The 24,031-nt window shown below is 38.5% G+C and overlaps 1 protein-coding gene across 2 annotated transcripts; it reads right to left on the reverse strand.

Annotated features, from left to right (window-relative positions):
* Positions 1–523: 523 nt before the first annotated feature.
* On the reverse strand, positions 524–23,576 carry hcrtr2 (hypocretin (orexin) receptor 2). 2 transcript variants are annotated; one of them, XM_088421577.1, is made up of 7 exons: positions 23,292–23,576; positions 14,882–15,060; positions 9,940–10,183; positions 5,596–5,711; positions 5,279–5,499; positions 5,075–5,196; positions 524–4,273 (listed from the first exon to the last, which is right to left on the reverse strand). In XM_088421577.1, exons 1-7 carry the CDS (start codon positions 23,500–23,502, stop codon positions 4,104–4,106), a joined length of 1,263 nt encoding a protein of 420 aa, XP_088277703.1. In that variant the 5' UTR covers positions 23,503–23,576; the 3' UTR covers positions 524–4,103. The 2 variants fall into 2 exon arrangements, with proteins under 2 accessions (XP_088277703.1, XP_088277704.1); XM_088421578.1 differs by lacking the exon at positions 23,292–23,576 and adding an exon at positions 16,494–16,618.
* Positions 23,577–24,031: the final 455 nt, after the last annotated feature.

A 24,031-nucleotide genomic window follows, 5' to 3' on the forward strand; every position in this document is an offset into this window, starting at 1 on the left:
AAAAGTAACAAATATACTTGTCAACTTAATCCATTGGTGAATAAAAGTGGCACTTATGTTTGGCTTAATTTTGTTTTGTTTTGTTCTGTTTCTGCAAACTTGGAAATTTTGCTGACTTCCAAATGTTCCACAGTTCCACAATTCTAAGGACATCTAAAATCGCGACAGTTGTGTGGACTAAAGAAGCGGTTAAAGAAGATGGATGAATATTAAATGTCCTATTACGTATAGGCTACACTTAAATTATGATGTGCATTGAACTGTATGAGTAATCCTGGTGTTTATTTTGTGAGTAAAACAGTGATGTTTTAAAATAAACCAAAATAAACACAAAAGAGACAGTTTTTTGTATGAACAACTCCCTTTAAAAGCTGAAAGTCCAATCGCTATTTCTAAGGGCTTCCAAACGTCTAAGGAGTTAAATAAAGCAGAAAAGTTGAAAATGCAAGAGGAAGGCTACAGAAGGTTTCGTGACGAATGTGGATAACATTACTCCAGTTCAAAGAACCGAGACAGACATGAGTCAGGTCAAATGGATGTATTTATTCAAGCATTTTTGACTTCAATAAATTAATGACATATTCAACAAAAGATACATATATTTTGATGCAACAACATATTTACATACAATCAGTCTAAACATATATTTATTTAAAAAAAAATAACCCAACATTTGGTTGACATGAATCACTTTTGTAAAACATTTGTTTTATGTAATATCTAATAAAGAAGAGATGGTGTGTTAAGGTTACGTCCACAAAGAAGAAACCTTTCTGTCAAGCGCAGGAGGTTCTTCATTAGCGCATCACAAATGACACCATTGAAAAAAAGTCACTTTGTATTGTTTTCCCGAGAAGAGCAACGTTTTGAAGCCATTCCGGTTTGTATGTCAATAGCGAATAAAAACAGGAAAGAAAGGAAATGGATGGTTTGTTTGCCAATCGTAAATAAAAGACAGAAAAGAACGAGAAGAAAGTTGCACCTGCGCCACGCATCAAGCTATTCTACACATTTGAGTTCACCCACCAAACACAAAAGAAAACGCCAGCAAAGACAATAATTAACCTTAGCGACTATTGTTTTCCCTCGATCGCGGATGGGCGGCTGCATGAGTTGTGTTGATGTCTGTTAATCCTGTGTGGCAGGATCGCTGTCCGCGCTATTAAGCACTGAAACCAATGGTGAAATCGTATTTGTATTTGCCAACGCTTTCCTTCGATCGGCACATGGTTCAAAAAGGTATGGTTTCTCTGTGACGCCATAGTGAGCGTGCTGCATTCAAGTAACACCAGTAAACGGCAATTCTAAATGGTCCATCCTGCGACTTTAAAAATCAACCAATTAGAGCACAGGTATCGAAATCAAGGCCCGGGGCCAGATCCGGCCCGCCACCTCACTTTTTGTGGCCCTTGAAATACTGATTTGACTTCAGGTTTCTGACTGAAACACCAAAACTGCAAGTTGTCTTTAACTTTTAAAAATTTGGGTGAAGAAAACCAAATATTATCTTCTTCTCCAAATCTCTTTTGAACAGTTTTTGCCGGCTTCTGATATCAAATCTTGGTAAATGTGTGATCAACACACTTAAAATGTATTTGAATTCAGTCATTCCGGCCCTCTGAAAGAAACTATCACTATAATGCGGCCCAAAATAAAAATGTGTTTGACACCACTGAATTAGAGGAAAACACAGCAGACTATTCAGGTGAACCAATCAAAGGATGTAAAAATACACAACCCCCTGAGCCTTCAAAATGCTCCAGAGTTGTGAATCTAAAGTCTGATAGGTAAAAAAAAAAAAAGAAGAAAAAAATAGAGAAAACTGTAACTCAGATGTGTGTGTCCAATGCAAGGACTTGGGATTCTGAAGGTGTTAGGCATACATTTAAATGGCAACACATAAAAGCTCAACCCTGACAGGTCCAAAAAAAAAGATATTAAAAAAAATCCCTAAAGCACAGGTGTCAAACTCAAGGCCCGGGGGCCAGATCTGGCTAGCCACATAATTTTATGTGGCCCGAAAAAGCAAATCATGTCAATTTCCAAATTTTGAGATTCGAATAGCTGCACAACAACGCTATCAGGCAGATCCCAAATTAAGATCCCAATAAGCTTAGCACTCCATTGTAACTTACATTGATATGACTATATTATGATGAACATTTTCATACCACTGCAAATGACAAACTACATGTTGTGAATTTTGGGTTTATTGTGATATTAACAATGCGATATTACTGTCGAAAATGAATTTTCTTATCATATTGTGGCTCTATTCCAGTAATATTCAAAATTACTGAATTTACTTTTACATTAATACAATGACTTCTTACAAAATGCATTCTTCATTTTCGTAACATTATGTCTTTATTCTCAAAAACTGCCTGTCTCATGTTTGTATTGATAATATTAAGACGAAACAGCATTTTCCAATGATGCATCTTTTTTTCTTAAACTATTTCAGTTACAACTGTGTTCCCATAGCATAAAAAACGTTTTTGTTTTTTTTTTGCTCAAATATTTTTAGAATCGACGAGGTGAACAATTTCTGACGCTCCATGTTTTGTTTGTAAAATTAATTTTGTTTTTTTGTGCTTTTTATTCTTGTATGTGGCCCAACCACTCCTTGACATTAGGGATAAAATAGTGTTTAAAGAATATTACCGAGCTTAGCATTTCCTAAATGCAAGCAAGACAAGTATACACTGTAAGACAAGAGCAGGAACTGGGTTTACAAAAAGTACAAAACAGTCAAATTATCTTTTTTTTTTTTTGCCACCATCAACATCAATGACAACAAAACAGGTTAGCAACAAAGTCAGGAAATAAGTGTACAGAGTCAACTTTAAACACCTTATGTAAGAATATAAAACATGAGGCTGAATAAAAAGGATGAAACATTCAACTGAACAAAGTAGTTTGGCCGCACAATTTGAGACAAAACTTATAGGCCAAGCTTTTTTTTTTTTAAATGATCATTTTCGGAGGTTCCCTAACAAACCAAAGAAGGAATTCACATTCAGTCATGCAGGTACGCTATTTGGCAATTTAGTTCAGGGAATGTTTAGTCGTATCAGAGAACGTTCCAGACTGATTTGAAAAAAACCAAACAAACTGAGGCCTTGTCTACACCTAACCAGGGGGGTGATAGCTTTGTTTATTTAAAAAAAAAAAGCACAAATCCATATAGTGCAGTTTTATTCATTTACAAGCATGTCGTGCTGCTAGGCTGCAGTCGTTTTGCCAAATGTCATCAAATAAGAAAGACCTTCTGTCTCTTCACGTCATGGTGTCAATGTCTTAGGCGGGAAATATGCCTTGGCCGTGACCTTGTTATGCGTCAGCAAAGAGCCGACCTATCGGCCATCCTTTGCTTGAGCGCCTCCAAGTGGCACCAGACTTGGGTTTGCAACAATGAGCAAGCAGCGACACAAGTCGAGCATGGGATGTTTTTGGCAGAGTGATGACGTAAAACTCCGGTTTATGATTAGCTACACGCAAACGCTGATCTGGAGAGTTTGGCAAATCTCGACTTTGGTCAGGGATTTTAGAGCGCTTCCTTTTCAATGAAAAAAATACGTATAGAATAAACGAAAGAAATTCACCACCCATTTGCAAGAACTCTGGCTACGTGTAGACTATGCCTAAATGAAATCAAATGAGTGACTTTGATCGAGGTAGCTGTGTCACAGGTTGTATCGGTACTTTTTTCCAATTTGAATCACTTATAGCCATTAAATTGATATACTCTGTAAGTAACTCAGTGCTAGAATATTAGCGTTCTATATTCATGCCCTGCATGAATTTGGTCTAACTGTGCGAAGGGGCACTTTACACCAAGTGTTAGTATTTTTTACACACGCATGCAGCTCAGTCCAGTTGGAAACAGCCAGTAGTGCACACTTCACAGACATGTGATTTTGATTTGTCAACTCAAATTACCTTTCTTTTTTGCCCGTAACAGTGCAAATGGCTGGTCATGAAATGCACTGGTCCGTGAAAATACTAAAACTTAGTCAAGGCTGTTCTTATGCAAATTTCCGTCACACTTTGTGCCAGACTGCACTACTCATGAAAATTGAGGTCAAAACCTGATGATGGTCTTACACTATTTGTTCTGATATGTGTGACACATTGTCAACGTTGTTGACATGAGTGGACAGCGACTTGCGACTGTCTGTGCTCATTCGGGCGCTTATTCTTTTCGGTCTCTCTTGGCCTTCACCGTGACAATGGCAAGAAAAGGCTGCTTTGAATTCTTCACGGAATTTCCCTAACCAAAAGAAAGAGGGAATTAAACTCAGATACATTTCAAACATGATCCTTTCAAATGCAATATTTTAATCAATCAATCTTTGAGACGATTGTAAAAAAATTCACTTGACGCTGAATTAGAAATGATGACAAGAGTCCAAACATTCAACCATGAAACATAGTAATTTCCTTGAGTGAAAGACATTTCAAAAGGGCCAGAATGTCATCCCTAGTCATCATATTTGGTTGGGTTGGTTCCTGACCTTTACATGTAAAATTGAAATCAACCAAATAGTAACTGATATAACTTTAAATACATTTTAACAGCACAAAATAAAGCATTTAAAAACATTGTGTGAAATACTAACCGAATATTCAGGAAATCACATTAAAAATATCTTGATTACAGACATTTAAGAAGCACACAATCATAAAAAGAAACCACTGACGTTATATCCTGCCAGTTTTATTTGCCAGGCTGTCTATGGGATCAGTGATCCGGTTTCCGTGGAACACAAATGTGTCATGAGAATCATAAACTCCGATAACTATCAAATTTCACAATTTGTCCACTATTTATCATTTACAAATATAATGCTGTTCATGTTTTGCCAGTGACACATAAGGACACGAGTAACCGCTCTTCCGAGGTAGATAAAGGTAAGAATCAAACCTTTTGAATTGAAACAGGATTTCGTGCGGAGATCGTTCAAACTTCAAATTACAATTGAGAGCCGTGGCTCAATGTTGGAAAACACTGCACCAGAGGGCAGTAGGGAGCCAGTGCTTGAGTGGTCATAAGGGTGTGGAACAAACTCACCACTGAGGAAATTGTAGATGATCGGATTCAGTGCACTGTTGGCATAAATGAGCCAGTGAGAGAAGGTAAACCACGCATACACCGTCTCTCGGTCACTTGCGTTCTTAAAGGTCCCAAATACCCTGCGGGCAAACATTACCATCTTGAAGTAAACTCAGCAAATTTATTTTGCGTTCACTGTTTTGAATATTTATGAATTGATACCTTTTCATCACATTGAGCACGCTGATTGGCAAGTAGCACACCGCAAATACAAAGAGCACCACTATCAGCATACGAGCTGTCTTGCGCCGCGCCCGGATCTGTTTGATCTCGGCGCAGACGGTACTGGTTTTGACCCGCACGGACTCTCCGGGCCCGGCAGCTGCCGCAGAGCACTGCATGGTCTTCCACTTCCTCTGAAGCACTGACGTGCTGCCAGGAATCTGTCGACACATATCAAGTAAACAGAAATATATGAAAGGGTTCAAAGGCACGTAGCGCCGCATCGAGATCGCTCGTTTGTCAGAGAATGCACTCACCTGTTGACACCACAGCTTGTGACAGATCTGAAAGTAGGCCAGCACCATGAGACACAATGGTGCAAAATATGTGACGATGAAGAAACAGCTGTGATATACTTTTGGGTAGATCTCAGCTGAAAGGAGCACAGACAAAAAAGTCCCCAAATGACTTTGGAAATTGACTGATCTCAAATTTTGACATTTCTGAGTTCACTTGAATGTGTCCCATGTGGGGGGAAATGACATAAATAAAAAGCTGCAAAACAATAAAAAGGCTCCAATGTATAATACGGTTCATAAAAAAAGGAATGTTGATGTTTTTACCTGAGATGTAAATGTGTGGATATTGAATTAAAATAAGTGATTGATTAATCAAGAACTAATGTGTTTGTTTTTATTCTCATATTACCATTTCTAAAAAAAAAACATTAGTTTTTTTTTTTTTTTTAATTTAATTAGATATACAGTAGTTGGTTACTGTGGCAAAGATGTGGCTTTAATTATTTACCGTAATTCCCCAAATATAGGACATGCTTTTTTTTCCCCAAAATGAAGGCCAAAAGTATGCTTTAGTCCTATAAATAGTAACATAAATATTCTTTTTTGTATGTTTTTGTTTGTTCTCAACAAAATTTGAGGAAGATTGTATCCGCCAGTCACATAGCCGAGTTATGACGTTTCTATTTCGGACATATTCTTACTTTTTGTAATAATGGTAATAGGACAAGCTAAACTCGAGGCAGTCAGTTTGTCGTAAGCAGCCAGGGCAAACAACCTCACTCAACACAAGCAGCGTGTAAACTGCAATTACTGCATTATTCTCAAGAAAAGAAGTGAGCAGGTTAGTGACTGTGAGGCTGCCACGAGGTTTGAACTAACAGGCTACCGGCCCTCACATTGTGACCTCGAGTGGAACCCGGAGCTGATCAAACATGATAACGAGGAGGTACTTTTTGCATTTTTTCAATAGAACTCAGTGAAAGTCTCCCCTGACGCTCCCTTGCACACTCAAATGCTCCTCCCACTGCGCAAGGCTCCGGGCTCACTCGCTCGCCCACTCACAAACCTGCAAGCCACACATAGGTCTCAGAAGGCCACCATGTCCGCAACAAAAATATAACTTACAAATGTAAATACAGTAAAATTTGATTAAAAAACACAATTAATTGAAGATGATATTTATTCCATCTTGCTAAAGTTTTTACATTGTCGGCAAACTGTTGGTGCGTCATATACACGGTAACATTGAAAATACCAGCAATATCTGCATTTACTTAAACAAACTTTAGTAGAACTAATACATCCAGCACACATAAAGTGGTTGTGGGTTCGATTCCTGTGTGGAGCTTACATGTTCTCCCCATGCACGCATTGGTTTTCTCTGGGTGCTCTGCATTCCTCCCACATTCCCAAATACAAGCATGGTCGGTATATTTGAGACTCTAAATTGGCTTTATGTAGGTGTGTTTGTGAGTGTGAATTGTCATTCACGGGTTGCTCTCGAGTTTAGTTTGGCAAAGAGCTTTTGCTATGGTACACTACAGTAGTGTCTTTGTTAGCTTTGGCTGCAATCGCTTGGCTTTGCATTTATGTGGTAGGCTAAACTTGATCTGCTTCTGTGAAAAAATTAGCTCCTTCTCACAATGAATGCATATCACTCTATCTTTATCAAAGATGTCATCAGGGCCTTTTTTCAAGTTAAATTTATATTGATCTGACAGCAACGCTCACATGCTCTTCCTTTCACATCTTGATTCTGCCCTCCCACCCACAACAAGAGCTTATCGGGTTAAACCAAACACAATGGCAGTCAATTAGTGTCCAAATCAGGGTGTGATTTGACCTTTCTTTTCCAAAAGTCAACAACTCAAACACAAGCAGCGCAGGCCGTGAAAACTGATCTAACCAGTGTACAAAAAGCATAAAGTTAGAATTTTAAATTTTGATTATTGCAATTGAAAAACATAACATTTTGACAATGACAGTAAAAAAAATAATCATGATTAATCTGCTAATTCAAATCACAAGCAAATAAATCTTACTTGACTGAAAATGTATGCTAACACTTATCAATTTCTGTACATGGTTACATAGTAACTAACGGTTATGTTCCGGTTGGTGTTTGTTGTGTTTGGTTCATTATTTGGGTTTTCTGTTCTTTTCTGTTCCTAGGTTTTGTTTGTATTTGATTTCTTTTCACATTCTGGGTTGCTGAGGTTTAAGTTCATGTTCTCAATTACTGGTAGTTCATGTTTCTGTTCTCCTTGTGTCACTGTCTTGTGAGTGTGATTGTGTCCACCTGTAATTGTTAACCTTCTTCCCTCGTGTCAGCCAATCAGCTTCCAGCACCAAAATTGTGTCTTGTCCAGGTGTTCGTCTTTGTCCTGTCAGTTTCCTGTTTTCTTTTAGTGCTTGTCGGGTCACTGTTAATTATTGTTGCTGTCATTCTTGCCGTGAGTCACATTTTGTTTCTTTCTGAATAATTCGTAGAGTGATTATTGCTGTTATTTGTTTGTCACTTTATTTTGTTATCTACACATTAAATTATTATTTTTGAGCACACTCTGCATTTGGGGTCAACACTGTCTCTAACTAAAACCACGCCAGATCATAACAGTGATAAGTACAGCTGACTCACAACCCAAAAACTCTGGATTTTCCACATTGCAAGAATTAGGCATTTGTTAGACTAGTGCATCGTATTAGATCGTCTGCTGCTTAATGTTTAATTCAAATTTTAGCAATGGCAGAAATTGAGTCTGTTCTCATTACTATGCTTTGAACAAGTGACATTGAAGTTGGAACTTATATTGATCCACATGTCAAGCTCTGGCCATCAATCAAGGTGTGGGTAATTTCTAAAGTAATTGCACAATATAACCCTGATAATGAACACCAGTGAAGTGAAAACAGTTTCGGATGATCGCATCTTGAAGCTTATCAAGAGAATGCCGAGTGCGCAAAGCAATAATCAGAGCAAAGGGTGGCTATTTTGAAGAAACTGGAATAGGGAACATCCTCCGATGTCACATGCAAGAGTAGTTCGCACGTCCACCTCACAGTACAGAAGTTCTGCCGTCTTTACCCTCCACATTTTCTCTCGTTCTCCTCCAGCCCTTGATACATTCCAACTTTTTGTGTTCCTTTTACTGGATGTAGCGATAACTGGGGTTTGCTTAATCTACCAAAATTGCAATCTTCTGATGATTATTTAACACTACTAAATCAGGCTGGTTGAATATTGCCAGTTTGTCTGTCTGGATCTGCAGGTTCCATGGGATCTTGGCCTAATTTGTCACCACAACCTTTGGAGGTGTCTGCCATCTTCAGCTCCAACAACTTAAACAATAACTACAGGGTTCCCTTGCCACTTTGGCTTCTCTTTTTGTGATTTAAATGTTCTGGATTTTTTTTGTTTTTGTCTTCAAAAGACCGTCATTTTACAGTGGCGCCAACCTGATGAACTGCAATAACACTCCCACGCTCCGTCCCAAAATGGAGTCGGAAGCAGTATAACGGCCTTTTCATACTTGGTCTTGTTCAGTCGCAAATGATTTTGTTTTGTTTTTTTAACAAAACCTTATTGTAAAGACAAATATCCTACATATGCAACAATAGTTCAAAATCATGACACTTTCACTCAATTTCAACTCTGACACGTGCATTGCCTGTATAGTTTATATGTATTTTAAAATTGGATTAAATGAGAAATAATCTCTGTGTGCCCTACAATTGGCTGACAAGTATTTCAGGGTGTCTCCCACCTCCTGCCTAAAGCCAGCTGGGATAGGCAACAGCAAACCTGCGCCCTTTGTGAGAATAAGTGGCTCTAGAAAATGAATGGATGGATGGATGTTTTTCCTTCACTCTATAGACTGTTGCAGACTATTATTTCATGTAATAGCCTTTCCTCCATAATAGATATCCCGCCCTAATGTCCTGCTGGGTGTGTCAGCCACTCCTGAAAAATTGACACTTCCCTGAAATCAATGCGTCCCTTTTCCCATCAGTGTTCTCTTTTCATTATTGCTACAGCGGACTGTGAACTGCTGTAGACATTTGCTAACCAAAATAGAGAAAGTGCCGCAGTACATGTTACCAAGTGATTCAGTTGAATTATTGCATGTTACAGCACGTTGAACATGAGTTCCAACTACAATATAAAAAAATGACACCATGTTAACGACAAACAATTACCATTCTAGTAGACTCTATTTTCGCTTGGCATTCATTTGAACACATTTATACCAATAAAATTAAAATGATTATTTTTGCGATTACATCAAATTGCCTGGGCCAACCTTGCACTGACCCAAGAAGGAAAAGCGGAATCAAAAATGGATGGCTTGATCCATTACGCACCTTCCCAGTGTTCATCACAAATGGTGAACAAACTGGTCTTGTTTGTGAGTGCTGGCAGCAGACTGGTGCTCTCCATCACGATGGCTTGGGGGATCATGATGATGCACGACACCAACCAGATGATGACAATGCTCTTACAAGCCCTCTTGGCGGTGCTTTTGAACATCAGCGGGTGGCAGATGGCGTACCAGCGGTCTTGCGCAATGCAGCTCAGCGTCAGGACTGATACTGAGACGGAGATTGTCTAAAAAGTAAACAAGGGAAAATCTGACAGTCAAAGATACAACAGTTCACATTCTCAGCCATCTGGCATGTTATTTTTTTCAGACAATTTTCAGAAAACAATGTTTTGAACCATTTGAAAGGTTGCCATTAACTTCTAACATAGGGTTTTGCAACACACAGCTCCAGGGCCACATTTGGCACTAGATGATATTGAAAAATAAACATGTCATTTACATTTAAAAACATGTTTTTATTTATTTATTTTATCTATTATTAATTAAAATGAATAATTTCCATATGTAACTGAAAATATTTTAAAAAATGGAAGATCTATCTCAGGTACCAGTCAAAAGTCACCTTCATATTCACTGTTTTTGCCCTGCATTATAAATTTTAACTGAAGTCATACAAGACTATGCAGGAATATGGAGGGAATCATTTTCCTTGAAAATGTTATTCACATCATATATGTTTTCAAGATGAAAATTATGCACTTCCGGATGTTTTCTCAGTCAACTCTATGATATGGATGTTTCTTCATGACTTCTAAATCTATAACTGCTTCAAACAACAAGATGTATGTAAGAAGATTGTAATATTGTAACTAAGATTGTAATATCGTCAGTGTTTTATGATATGTGTTCTTCTGCATTTGTTTTTAACATTATATGGTCAGTAAAGCGCTTTGAAATAGATGTAGCTATTGTCAAAACACTATATATATAAAAAAAAAAAAGATGTATTGTATTGTACCTGTCACATCATAAAAAAGAATAAGTCATGGCACACACAAATAGGATTGGGCATTATTTGAATTTGGACAATTTCCATTCCGATTTGGGTTCTTCTATTCGATTCTGGTTCCAAATGACTCTTGATTCTTTGGGTGTTGAAAAACCAACGAACATATGTGTTCTTTATTTTCACTAACTTTATACTTTTTGCAAACTTTACTATGAGTTACTCAAAGGACAATGTTTAACCAGTAGCGTTGGAATAGAATAGAACAGAATAGAATAGAATAGAATAGAATAGAATAGAATAGAATAGAATAGAATAGAATAGAATAGAAAGCATTTATTGTCGTTGTAAAAAGGTATCCTTGTCATTTAGGTTTCTTTAATTTGAATCTTCAAAGACACAAGTCTTAACAGAACATTCTCGTGGTCTGTTAGAGAGTGTGAAGGGACTAGAAAGGGAGAAGATTTCAATTCACTCAAGAGAGAGAACTCCCACAAGATGAAAGCCAGACCTAAACACACTGAAACAGTTCTCTGTTCAATTTGCTTATCAGTCAGCAGAGAAGAGTAAATTTACAGCAAGAAGGGAAGCTAAGACCACAAAATGAAAATGTGTCTTGAAGTCACTTATCTTTCAGGGTCCTCTCATTCTAACTGCACAGATTTCTCATGTGCCAGTATGATAAGTGAAAGGGTCTTTTGAAATAAACCCATGTGGTCATTGAGCGAAATGTTATACTAATACTTTTTTTTCTATTGCAAGGGCAAGCAAGAAAATGTAATCATCTTATCCATCCTTTATTTGACAAGTATGAAAAGAGCATGTGAATGTAGCGCAACTCACGGCGAACAAACCAGCTAATCGAGAAGTCATAACTAATCACCCTCTTGTTAGGTTGCGAGACAAACTGCAGGAACAACCCAGGCTCTAATAGTTTTCTCCTGGTCTTTCATAAAGTTGCTGTAATCATGCACGTACCATCTCTTCCTACGCTGAAGATATTTATTTGTTTATTGAAGCAGCTTGTACTGGCTGTGGGGCTGCTTATCATTCTCGTGAGGGTGGGAGTGAAATTGTTTACGTTGTCACTCTACAGTGGCGGAGAATTTACCTCTGACTTACTTGGACTAATTAAACTGGATCCCGAACTGATGGACAAATGAAACTTTGAGGACGCATGCTTTAATAATGCTAATAATACATCCCTGAGTGAACACAGACAGCGCGCTTGATGTGGGAGCGACACTGAGAATGACAATGAGGAAGACTTTTCAATGAAACAAAGCGTGCGTACCACTATGTCCTGGTACTCATGTGAGTAAAACATGAAAAAAATATATACATTCCTGCATACAGTATACAAATTATCATATGAAAATGATTTAAAACTATGTAACGTGTTTAAAACAAAGGATCTAAATAAGCAAACATATACATGACATATTGTTTGTGGTTATGGGGTAATAACTTAACTAAAACACTCTTAAATTCTATGATCTATTTGAATTTAAAACAACACAACTAATGTTCAACGTATACAATAATCAATTTCCCACTATGATCACACACTGTTCCAAAGTGGGGAAAGTTGTTGCAGTCGTTGCAGTATTATTGGATGGCATATAATGACATCCAACACACACGTTGCAGTGGCGAAAGGAGTCATTAGAAAATCACTCACTAGAACAAACAAAGCAAAAATTTGTTTCAGTAAAAAGTGTTCATTTATGGAATAACTATGAGATAGTATTGAGTTATAAAGTTCTATAAATATAATTCGACGAAGCTATAGCAAACAATTGTAAACCTGAGAAAATCCCCAAATCTTTCCCAGAATGTAGGCGACGACCGGCTGGCTCTTTTTGGTTTGTCTTGTAATGTGCAATGCTTTACTGAATGAATAAAAAGCAGGTGTGTTTTCACTGACAAATGCAGTTAGAAATAAGCATTTGCGCAGTTGTAGGTATGAACAAAGCCAATTAGCTTCCCAGCTAATGAAAGTACTGCCTTCATTCCCTTTCAAATCAGAAGTGCAGCCTTTGAAATTGCAAAAAGGCTGAAGTTCTCAACATATGTACAAAGCAGTGAAAATAGACCTCACTGAGTGGATGAGAAAATCGCTCAGTCCAATCACAGATCAGCAAGTGTGTCATTTTGTTAGAAAAGAAAAGAATGCCTTTGTTGTCATTGTATGCATGGATTCAACAAAATTAATTTGACAAAAACATTATATACAGTAGCTGACAATAATAATAAGGCATTAATTTAATTGATTTCTACAATGATTCAGATGTTTTGAGACATGCCATTGTCATATTATTGGATGGCAAATAATGACATCCAACACACACAAGTCCACTCTCTTCAAAATCTGTCTGCCTTAACATTGATCCGTTAGGACAGTGTGGATGTGGGGATTGTGGACCCAATAAGTAAGTCAGTAAGCCATTTAATTAAACAAAATGGTAAACATAATCAGGATGCAGGGGAAAAACACGACTGCAAGACCTATAAAAGACAAGCAGGTGGGAAAACATGACAATGATCTGACAAAGACTCAAAGAACTAAATACAAGCCAAACTAATTAAACAACAAGGAATACCTGGACAGGAAACAATTAGTACAAAGAGCCGATTGGTTAACACAAGGGAGTGGGTTGTCCGGGACAGGTGGACACATTCAAAATACAGTAGAGACTAACATATAGGGAAGGAAAACATGAACAAAACCAGAATACAGACCTAACACATAAACAGAGACTATGACACGATCAAATCCACCAAAAGTGTGTGTCTGCGCTACCATTTAGACATGTTTCAGTTATTGAATCTTTGTGTGTGTGATGCATGTAACACCTTACACATCTCCCTCAGACATTCAGAACGTTTTTGCTTGTCTTTCTAATTGTACATTTCAGCTCAATCTCTGGCAACACACACCTTCAGATTCGAAGCCCTCAGCATATTTGTTGAACATCCAAAGCAGGACTAGCACTGCGGCAGTTCAGGCTTCTGACTGTTGACTTACTTTGTTAGCTGAGTCAAGGTAGAGATGGGAGGACAACTGAAAGCACATCAAGCTGTTCTCCCATTCCAGGATTAGGCACGTGCGGTCCTATCCTGCATGTTTCTGTTTGATGACGCCCCTCTTTTTTTTTTTTTCATTTCAAATGATTGGGATCGTTATCAGGCTTCTGCAGAGTTCGCTGATGAGCTGATTATTTGAATCAGGTGTGGTGTAGGAATGACATCAAAATCATGCAGGTACAGTATACGGCTCTCTGGGAATTGGATTGCCTACCCTGTCCCAGTCCTACGTTTGAGCTGCTTCACACATGTTCTTAACACTTTAATCTGTTCATAACCTCAAAACATGACTTATAAAATGATTTCCATCAATGTTTACTTGTTATGGAGCAATTTTGCAAAGTGTCGCAAGGTATGTACCCCCCTACTAAATCCTATTTGCATTTTGTTGTTTAACCCTTTAATAGTCAGATTAGTAATTTTTCATTGAGAAATAGTTATTAGAGTCACAAACAACAAAAGAATGGTCAATTTTTAACCTATATCATAACCTAAAATAAATATTGCCTCTTTTTTTTCCTTCAACATTTACTCCACAACAAACCACATAAAACCATGAAACACACACAAGGAACACACAATAACACACAAGAAGTAAGTTATAAGCAAGATTTCTATGACACCCCCAGAAAAACAAACAGAAAAACATAGTTACACCAAGTTTAAGAAAGAGTTTAATGAGTTGAGTTGCAAATGTCCAAAATTATTGTCCAAAACGGATATGGTGGCCATTATAGGGTTGAGTAGTTTTATAGATCAATTGCTTTATTTGGAACATATTTCACCCCTCTCACAACATGAAAATGTATGCATTTACTTTTTCAACATGAGCATCACTGTAAAAACAACATTTTAAGACATCATGCACCAAAGTACACAGGTTTCTTACCTGCAGATAGGGCACAACTTTGCAAAGCGTTTGTCCAAAAAACCACGTCTCCGTGATGTCAACAACTAGGCTTGCAGGCAGGCAGATGATGGTCACCAAGACATCGGCAAACGAGAGGTTCACTATGAAGTAGTTGGTCACAGTGCGCATGTGGCGGTTTTTCCATACTGCAAAACAAACTGAGAGAAATTGCCCAATTGGAGCGTTCTGCACCACAGAATGTGTATTATCAGATGGGTGTGTGAGTTGACCTCTCAGAGGCTCAATAACATTACACCACCTTTGGAAAATATTATTTCTGCAGTACATCCATTAAATAAACAAAATTAAATCAAAGGAAATATGTGAAATCTTTACAGGAGTTATTTGATTTGGGGAACTTCTTTAACAGGTTCATCCTCCATGTATCTGACATCATGCGGACCTTTTCTATTCAACCCATTACAGAAAGTAGACCGTACTTGTCGAAAAAAACGGGTTCGCCTAATATTTTGTGTCAGTCTAAACCTAATTCAGTGTTGGTGGATTTGGTAGACTGGTTATTAGCATTCCGGCAAGAGCAGTGGGATTTGACCCTTGGCGCAACTGCTAATTTGTTTCCCATAAGCAGACTAGATTTTAGTTACCTAAACAGCGGTCTATTTCACAGTGGAGTAAACACAAGTTTGATCAGAAGTAGGCACAAGTGGACGCCGCGATGTGTGTACATGGATGGCTTTGTATTTCATTCATAAATGTGATAATGGCATGGGAAAATCCACTTAAAAAGCATATACAAATCATGTCACTGAAAGAATTATTATCATAATCATTTAAAATATATTTTAATAGCACCCTTGCATGCAGGAGAAGAGGAAGAGAGTTTGGGACGGGCAAGGGGGTCTGAATCATTGACAGTTATTTGACAAAAGCGTGCACGGGATAATCCCTTTAATTACTGCAGTAATTACTGCAGTAGTTCAATGAATTATAATTGTTTTCATTTAACATATATTTTAAGAGTACACCATGCATGCACAGCTGCACAGAAGCCATCTTCCCAACATAGCATACAGCGGTGCAAACGCCCAGTTAACCCAACTCTATCATGCACAAATTCCTACAAATTATCGAGTGCACATTACACCAGACTTGCATCATGTGCCTTGAAATCACTTGGACACTCTCCTTAGTGTCTGTGTAGTTCTAAATTTGTGATAGATGCAAATAAAGGGATTCCTTATAGCCAATTTCATGGTAAAGTTTTCCCTCGCTATTTCAAGCTTCATCTATTGCGTCCTCAGTGCTTTGTATATTTTTTTCTCTGAAAAAAAAAACTATATTGCGGAGAGACGCACTTAGAAGGTTTGCTGCATGCCAAACAGAACTGTTGACTCGAATGTTACTTCACATGACAAGGGCCCTGCTGCAACATCAATCTAGAGTGGAGTCTGTAGCTGACAAAACATGACACATAACAAGAGTTTACACTGTAAATTCCAATTCATTCCAAAAGCAGTCTAGGTAACATTTTCACAAACGCTTTCATTGCCATCACATCACAGAGTCACCAGTATCACACTGCCTTTGAGACACATCATGTCAATGACTAGGGTGCAAAACAACTTCTCACCAATTGTGTACGGCATCAGTTTCCAGCATCAGCGCTTGCCATTAATGTAGTGCATTCACGTTCAAACACAAACAGAAAAAGTCAATCAATGCATTATACGTTAATAACTGCAAACCTAATGCAAGCTTCCTATCGATCTGTAAAAGCTGACATGTATCAAGACCAATGATTGGTTTGAAATTACTTTGATAATTTCGCACTATTTTTTTCGCTTCACTGCATCAAAGACAACAACTTTTCTCGCATGTCATATATCTCGATATGCTATTGATCGATTAAGGTCACAGTCACAGTCTCAGTCACGGAGATGTCGATATGCTATTGGCCGGCGTCACGTCAATCGCAGAAATGCCAATATGCTATTGGCCGAACACCTTCATCTAGCTTGATGGCACGAGCTGGTCAGTGTGTTGTGAAGACTTTGCAAACTTTATCTGTTAGACATGGCTTCTAAAATTGCAAGTGGCGGTAAAGGAAGAAGTAAGAGGATGATGACAATAGCAACGAAGCAGGAGATAATAAAAAAATACGAAGGTTGGCGCACGGATAGTTAACCTTGCTAGTGAGTATGGCCATGACCGCTCGACAATCGGTACAATTCTCAAGAACAAGGAAGATATTAAAGAAAGCAAGTCCTCTAAGGGCATGACTTTCCACGATCAACAACAAAATGGAGAGTCTTCTTCTATTATGGATTAAAGAGAAGGAAATCGCCAGTGATATGTTCTCATTTAAGAAAAGTTCTCGTTTAAGAAAGAAAAAAAAAATCTGCGGGTCGGTCTCTGCTCCCCTCCGCCTCCACCCACCACCAGCTCAACTCACGTCGCCCCAAAGGTAAATGTCATTTTTCCTTTGTATATTTTTATTTTATTCTTATTTCTTTTCATTATTTTATTTAACTGTACAGTATATTATGTTACTAATTTTTAATATGTGTATAAAGGCATGATGTTTTTACCTAAGATTTTCACTAATTAACATAGGTTTGGATTGCCCGACATACGAGCAATTCGAGTTACGAGCATAGCCGCTGAACGGATTAAGTTCATAACGCAGGGGCCCACTGTATTTGCATGTCCTGCCCATTTTTATGTTAATAATTTTCCTCCTCTCCGGGTTTTCTCCCTAGTTGCTGAATTTTGGGAGTTACTTTTAAGCTGTTCTCCTGTTGGCTCTATCCCTCTCCTTGTGGTGCATATTCATAGCAGAGACATTTCTTCTCTATGTCTCTGTTGAAATTTTAACTTTGGTCACTTTTCAGGTGTACTTTGCATTGTTGTTTTTGCTCTCCTGCGCAGTGCGTGAATTTGTGTTGAATAAACATTTTGGGACTTTTTATGAGCCGTCTGCCTGTTTGAGGTCCAGCTTTCAAGTGGTGCCTGGTTACGGACGTAACGGTTGATATGTGATTGAATCAAAATAAAGAATAAACCGAATTTGGGGATATATATTTCTTATAACATTTACAAAAAGAAAAAAAAAACTAGAGCACTTTGAAATTAGTCCCGTTGAGACAGGTGTTAAAAAACTCATTGTTAAAAAAGCCATTGCATGCAGTGTCATTTTATTTTCATCTGTCATCCGAGCTTTAATGAGTTTCTATATATCCCCTGCAATGTACTCACATATGTAAATTTGTACTCACAAACTATTTGGAAAACACTGCATTGATGGACCATGACACAAGAAGAGTTGCCCCCCTCTGTGTTGAACAAATAATGTCTCCACTCAAGGAAAACTTTTTTTCCAACATCTTTTAAAGTTATATGAATTAATTGAACTATTTTGCCAACCGAAGATTGTTGCTGACAGCGCGTGTTGCAATCAAATGTTTTACAAATGTCTTATCGTGAGTCTCTGTCAGTCTTTGCCATTTAAAATAACGGTATGCAAATTGAGTCGACAATACTTCAGCAAATATGGTCATGTTGTACCTCCTCAAGAAGGATTGTAAGCCAATCCTGTGTGGTGCAAAAAAGTGAAAAAGTGAAAAGCAGCAATAATATTGAGTAGACCTCCTGAAATCACTACATTGCTGAGTGTAAAACTATACCAATATTTGTGCGTGTTCATTTGCGTGCACTAATGTTTCACACTGCGAGTAAATCCCCCCTTGTTTGTGGTCCCCAGAGAGCCTCCCTTTGCTGCTGTTGAAAAAAAAAAAAAAAATCAGAGAGGAAACTGGATTTTATGTTGGACATCTTTGACTCAGAGAAAAACTATTCCGAGTGTACATTGATTTCAAAAGTCAACAGGCTTGTGATAATATTAGTTTCAGTTACCACTATACAGTATGTGGATGTGTAATCCCTCTGACTCATTCCTTGTAGTGCTGTGAATCATGCTGGGAAGGCACGATCTCAGGAGTATCATGAAAGAAGAAAACATGGGCCTAAGTCAATAATGAAAAAGCCGAAAAAGCTGAGACCCCTTGTAAACCATATTGGTGCTAGCACACTCCGTGCGCCAAAAAATTGATGAATTGCCACTCCGGTGTCAATTGTAGTTGTTAGTATGTCACACAGAGAGACAGACCATCCAGCGCATGCACTGCTAATGGAAAACAAAGTGGTAGTGTATGAAATAGTTAACTTATTCAATGCCAGGGACTTATTTTCACATTTTTTAAGATCTTCAATACCAGATTCTTAAATATCGATTAAAACTAAGCATCTGGAAATTAACGTCCTTAATGTACTTAACTATAAATTCAATAAGTATTTGGGATTTAATGTCCAGACGTGAAAAAAAAAAAAAACATGAAAATACACTCCTGGCATTGAATGAGTTAACTTGAAGAACCATAAGGTGAGCAAAATAATTAATTAATTTTATAGAGAGCTTGTTTTTGAAAAAAGGCCAAATGCTAAACAGCATTTTTAAAGGAAAAGAAAAATGAGGAAACGCTAAAGCATGTTGTGTCAATGGTATTGGCACCCTATCCTGACTCCCTAACTCAGCATGGAATCGCACTGTGGCTTACATTGATAAATTGAATATTAGAAACACCTCTAAGGTGCTCAGGAAACATCAATTCATCCATTTTCTATAGCCGCTTATCCTACAAGGGTCGCAGGCGTCTATCTTAGCTTACTTCGGGCGGTAGGCGGGGGGACTTCCTGAACTGGTTGACAGCCAATAGCAGGGCACACAGAGATGAACAACAATTCACGCGCCCAAGCACACCGAAGGACAATTTATAATGTCCAATTCACCTGCCATGCATATTTTTGGAATGTGGGAGGAAACCGGAGTGAGAATATGCAAACTCCACACAGGAAAGCCGGAGCCAGGTGTATTTGAACTGGGTCCTTTGAACTGTGAGGTGGGCGTGCTATTCACTGCGTCTCCTGTGCTCAGGAAACATGATTTACATGAACTAATTTCATAAATTCAGAAATTTCTGTTATTTCTTGTTGTTGTTAGGAAATAGCTAGCTTATTGTCGGCTACAAGAAACATTTGGAGGCTGTTATCTAAGGTATCCTTGTCAAATCGCGTGCAACCAAATATTAAAAAAGGGGTGCAACTATTGCTCCAAATGCTGTGTTCTCTGTGGAATAAATGTGGTATATTTAATTTATTTCCTGAGATATTCTAGAGGTTATGAAAAAAAATGGTGTGCAGTACTGTAGTAAATAGAAAATACAGCCTTGATGACAGGGAAGAGTTGAATAGAAATGAATAAATCAGAGTAACTCACAGAAAGAAGACAAAACACAGGATTAATGTGTTTAATTATTAATAAATGTGAGTGATCAACATTTTTCCTCAAACCAAATGGTGATAATAATCATGTAATCAACACTTACTAACCACCTCACTAGATCCTTCCACATATAATGAAACACAGTGACATTTGACAACATTGCAAAAAGCAACTTTAAGAATTCAGTGAAGGTGAAACATATGGCCCCTTTTTAAGAAGGGTGACTGAAGGGTGTGTTCCAAATATAGAGAGATCACACTCCTCAGCCTCCCCGCTTTAGTCCATTTAGGGGTGCTGGAGAGGAAGGTCCATCAGGCGGGCTGTAGGTATTTGTAGACTAGGAAAAGGCATTTGACCGTGTCCATCAGGGAGTTCTGTGGGGGCTGCTTCAGGATTACTATCGAATGCCCTTTTATGTTCAATCCCTGTACCTTTGTCAGAGTTTGGGCCGCATTGCCGGCAGTAAGTTTAATCCGTTTCCAGCAGAGGTTACACGCCGCCAAGGCTGCCCTTTGTCATAAATTCTGTTCAATACCTTAATGGGCAGAATCCCTAGGCACAGTCGAAGTGTATAGTGGGTCCATTTGGGGAGTCTCAGCATTTCATCTCTGCTCTTTGCAGATGATGTGGTGCTCTTGTTTTTTTTTAGGCCATGTGCTCCAACCTTTACTGGAGCAGTTTACAGCCGAGTGTGAAGCGGCTGGGATGAAGATCAGAACCTCCAAATTCGGGATCATGGTCCTCAGTCGTAAAAGGGTGGATTACCATCTCTGGGTCGGGGATGAGGTCCTCCCTAAGTGGAGGAATTGAAGTTTCTTGGGGACTTGTTTATAACTGAGGGTAGGATGAAACAAGAGATCGAATGGCGAATTGGCGAATCGGAACTGGTCTGTCGTGATAAAGAAAGAACTGAGCCAAAAGGCAAAGCTCTCTCTTTGCGATCCAAGTTCCTGCCCTCACGAGCTGTGGGTCGTGACCAAAAGAACAAGAACCTGGATACAAGCGAAACTAATACTAGTTTCCTCCGCAGGCTGTGAGGGCTCTCCCTTAGAGATGAGGTGAGAAGCTCAGTCATCCAGGAGGGAGTCCGTGTTGAGCCGCTGCTCTTCTGTATTGAGAGGAGCCTGTTGAGGTGGTTCGGGCATCTGGTTAGGATGCCTCCTAGACGCCTACCTGGTGAGGATTTCCTGGCATGTCCCACCTGAATAAGGAGACCCCGGGGACAACCCAGGACACGCTGGTGAGACTATGTCTCTCAGGTGGCCTGGGAACGCCTAGGAATCCTGCCAGAGGAGCAGGACAAAGTGGCCAGGGAGAGAGAAGTCTGGGTTTCCCAGCTGAGGCTGCTCTGCCTCTGTGCCCCGACCCCAAATAAAGCAGAAGATGATGGATGGATGGATGGATGGATGGATGGATGGATGGATGGATGGATGATGACATGTATGCATATAAAACACAAACACAACTTGATCCATCTACTTAAGGCTAGGATCCTTAGTTTTTAAATCAAGAAATTGATGCCCCTTTAAGTAATCTTGAGTTGTAGCTCCAGCGTAATAAATAAACCTGCACTGTTGCGTCCGTGATTACACATCAGTAAAATAACATTGTCGATTGTGCTTGTGAATAGAATACTTTGTATCTGTTTTAGTGTTGGGAATAATGCATTACAAAAGTAATGTAATTACTGTAATGCATTACTTTTTACTGTAACACATGAATATAAGCTATTACACACATAAAATAATAATATTGTCCTCGTTACAAATGAGAGTCAATTATCGCATTACGATGTATTTTTAGCCTGAAAGTGGTGGGGGGTTTCCCCCCAAATTCGCCAAAACCACAGCGAGATCGGAAGAGAAAAGTCCAGGGCAAAATGTTTACTTAATGATCTTCTACAGCTGAGATGAAACGGCAGGTTGAATATTGACATTATGTACACAAGATGGACATACGACCATTACTTTCAGAGATAAAGATAAGAAAAATATAATCATTAGGTGCACTTTGTGAGTGACACCTAAAATCTGGCCACTTGCAAAACAGGACCAGTAATTTGACAAAGCATTTAGAGAGGGGTCACAGTAATGTGAAGTTAGCGAAAAGAAAACACGAGGAGTATTGCGCTCTCTCGCTGAGGGATGACACTTTGACATCAAGAGTTTAGAATATTTGTTAGGAGATATACTGCCACTTTCCACATTGGATTCATCAGCGTTTGGAAACCTTGTCAGCAAGATCCCTGTCACAATGTGTATCAAGATGAAGCAACTCATGTTAGACAGCACGTTAATCATCTTAATGATGTAGGCTAGCTGCTAACATTAGCCCCACCGAAACCATCTATTTAAAAAAAAATATATGTTTCTAACATAGCCAACTGATTGTGAATTTGAATATTAACATTGAAATTGTGACATGCACGAACTATTTTTGCCTAAACATAAACAATGCACCACTATGCTGTGAAGCTAAATTATAAAGGGACTAAAATACAAAAAAATATTTTGTATTTTGTCATACAATCCAGATTAAATCATTTGTACTGGTTTTAGGCTTAAGCCAATAACTGGATGCGTAATGAGCTAAATTTGGAATGGCAAATCCATATTTCCAGTTATGGTGGTGAGAGTAATATATCAGTAATGCAATAGTAGTGTAATGCATTACATTTTAACCACAGTAATGATGAAATGTGACTAATTACTTTGAAATGACAGCAATAAGTACAGTAAAGCACAGTTTTCAAGTAACTTGCCCAACACTGTGCGTGTGTGTGTACATATATATATATATATATATATATATATATATATATATATATATATATATATATATATATATATATATATATATATATATATATATATATATATATATATAATATATATATATATATATATATATATATATATTTTTTTTTTTTTTTTTTTTTTTTTTTTTTTTCATTCACGCGCATGACTCACGAGCGCACACTCACACTCAGACACACACACATCCGCACGAAAACACAAACACAATTTTGAATTCCTAAACTGGACAAACTCACAGTGATTTATTGCTCAAAAAAAAATAAAAAAAACTCACCGAGCGAATTGCCAATGAGTGACACGAAGAACACAAAAATGTATGCCCCTATGAGAACCCATTCGTAATGCTTGGGATGCAGATACTCCGTCCAGATGTAGCGCAGAAGTTCGTCGTCGTCCACCGCGGAGAGCGCGTGCAAGTCGCTGCTGTTGGCCCCTTTTGCTGAAAAACACTCCTCACACGTTAAGTCCCCGGTGGCCCCCGACATTATAATTGCGTGTTTCTAAGATTCCTGCTATTTCTTCTGATATTGACAATCTTATTGGACGCTGCTTAGACTTCGAGTGGAGGCTGCCTCAGCACTGTGGATCGCCAACAGGTACCGAGGTACTCAAGTGCTCATCCTCTCTCTCTCTCTCTCTCTCTCTCTCTCTCTCTCTCTCTCTCTCTCTCTCGCTCTCTCTCTCTCTCTTTCTCTCTCTCTCTCGCTCTCTCTCTCTCGCTCTCTCTCTCTCTCGCTCTCTCTCTCTTTCGAACCCCAGCCATAAACGATAAGCCATAATAAATAATAAGTCCAAATAAATGACGCATGCAGTGACATGCAGTTCATTACTGGTGACTCGTCTAAACACTCACTCCTCTGGAGTCGTGTGTTTAGTGAGGAGCGTTTGTGTTGCCCTTGTGTATACTAATCGTTTGTGAATCCTAATTGAAGCTAAACACACTTACCTTTATAGAAACAAACTGGAGGGATCACTGAGGGCTATTATTTCATGATGAAAGCGGGTTGTAAAAGC

Source organism: Hippichthys cyanospilos, chromosome 8, assembly GCF_059441005.1.
Source record: "Hippichthys cyanospilos isolate Australia breed blue-spotted pipefish chromosome 8, RoL_Hcya_1.0, whole genome shotgun sequence".
Classification (NCBI taxonomy): domain Eukaryota; kingdom Metazoa; phylum Chordata; class Actinopteri; order Syngnathiformes; family Syngnathidae; genus Hippichthys; species Hippichthys cyanospilos.

Bases quoted from the DNA above. Each gene is read 5' to 3' on its own strand.
- hcrtr2 (XM_088421577.1), bottom strand. From the start codon at position 23,502: ATGTCGGGGGCCACCGGGGACTTAACGTGTGAGGAGTGTTTTTCAGCA. The intron at 15,061-23,291 runs GTGAGTTTTTTT...AATTTCTCTCAG, and splicing joins ACTCATTGGCAATTCGCTCG to TTTGTTTTGCAGTATGGAAA. The intron at 5,197-5,278 runs GTATCAATTCAT...GTTTGCCCGCAG, and splicing joins GTGCTCAATGTGATGAAAAG to GGTATTTGGGACCTTTAAGA.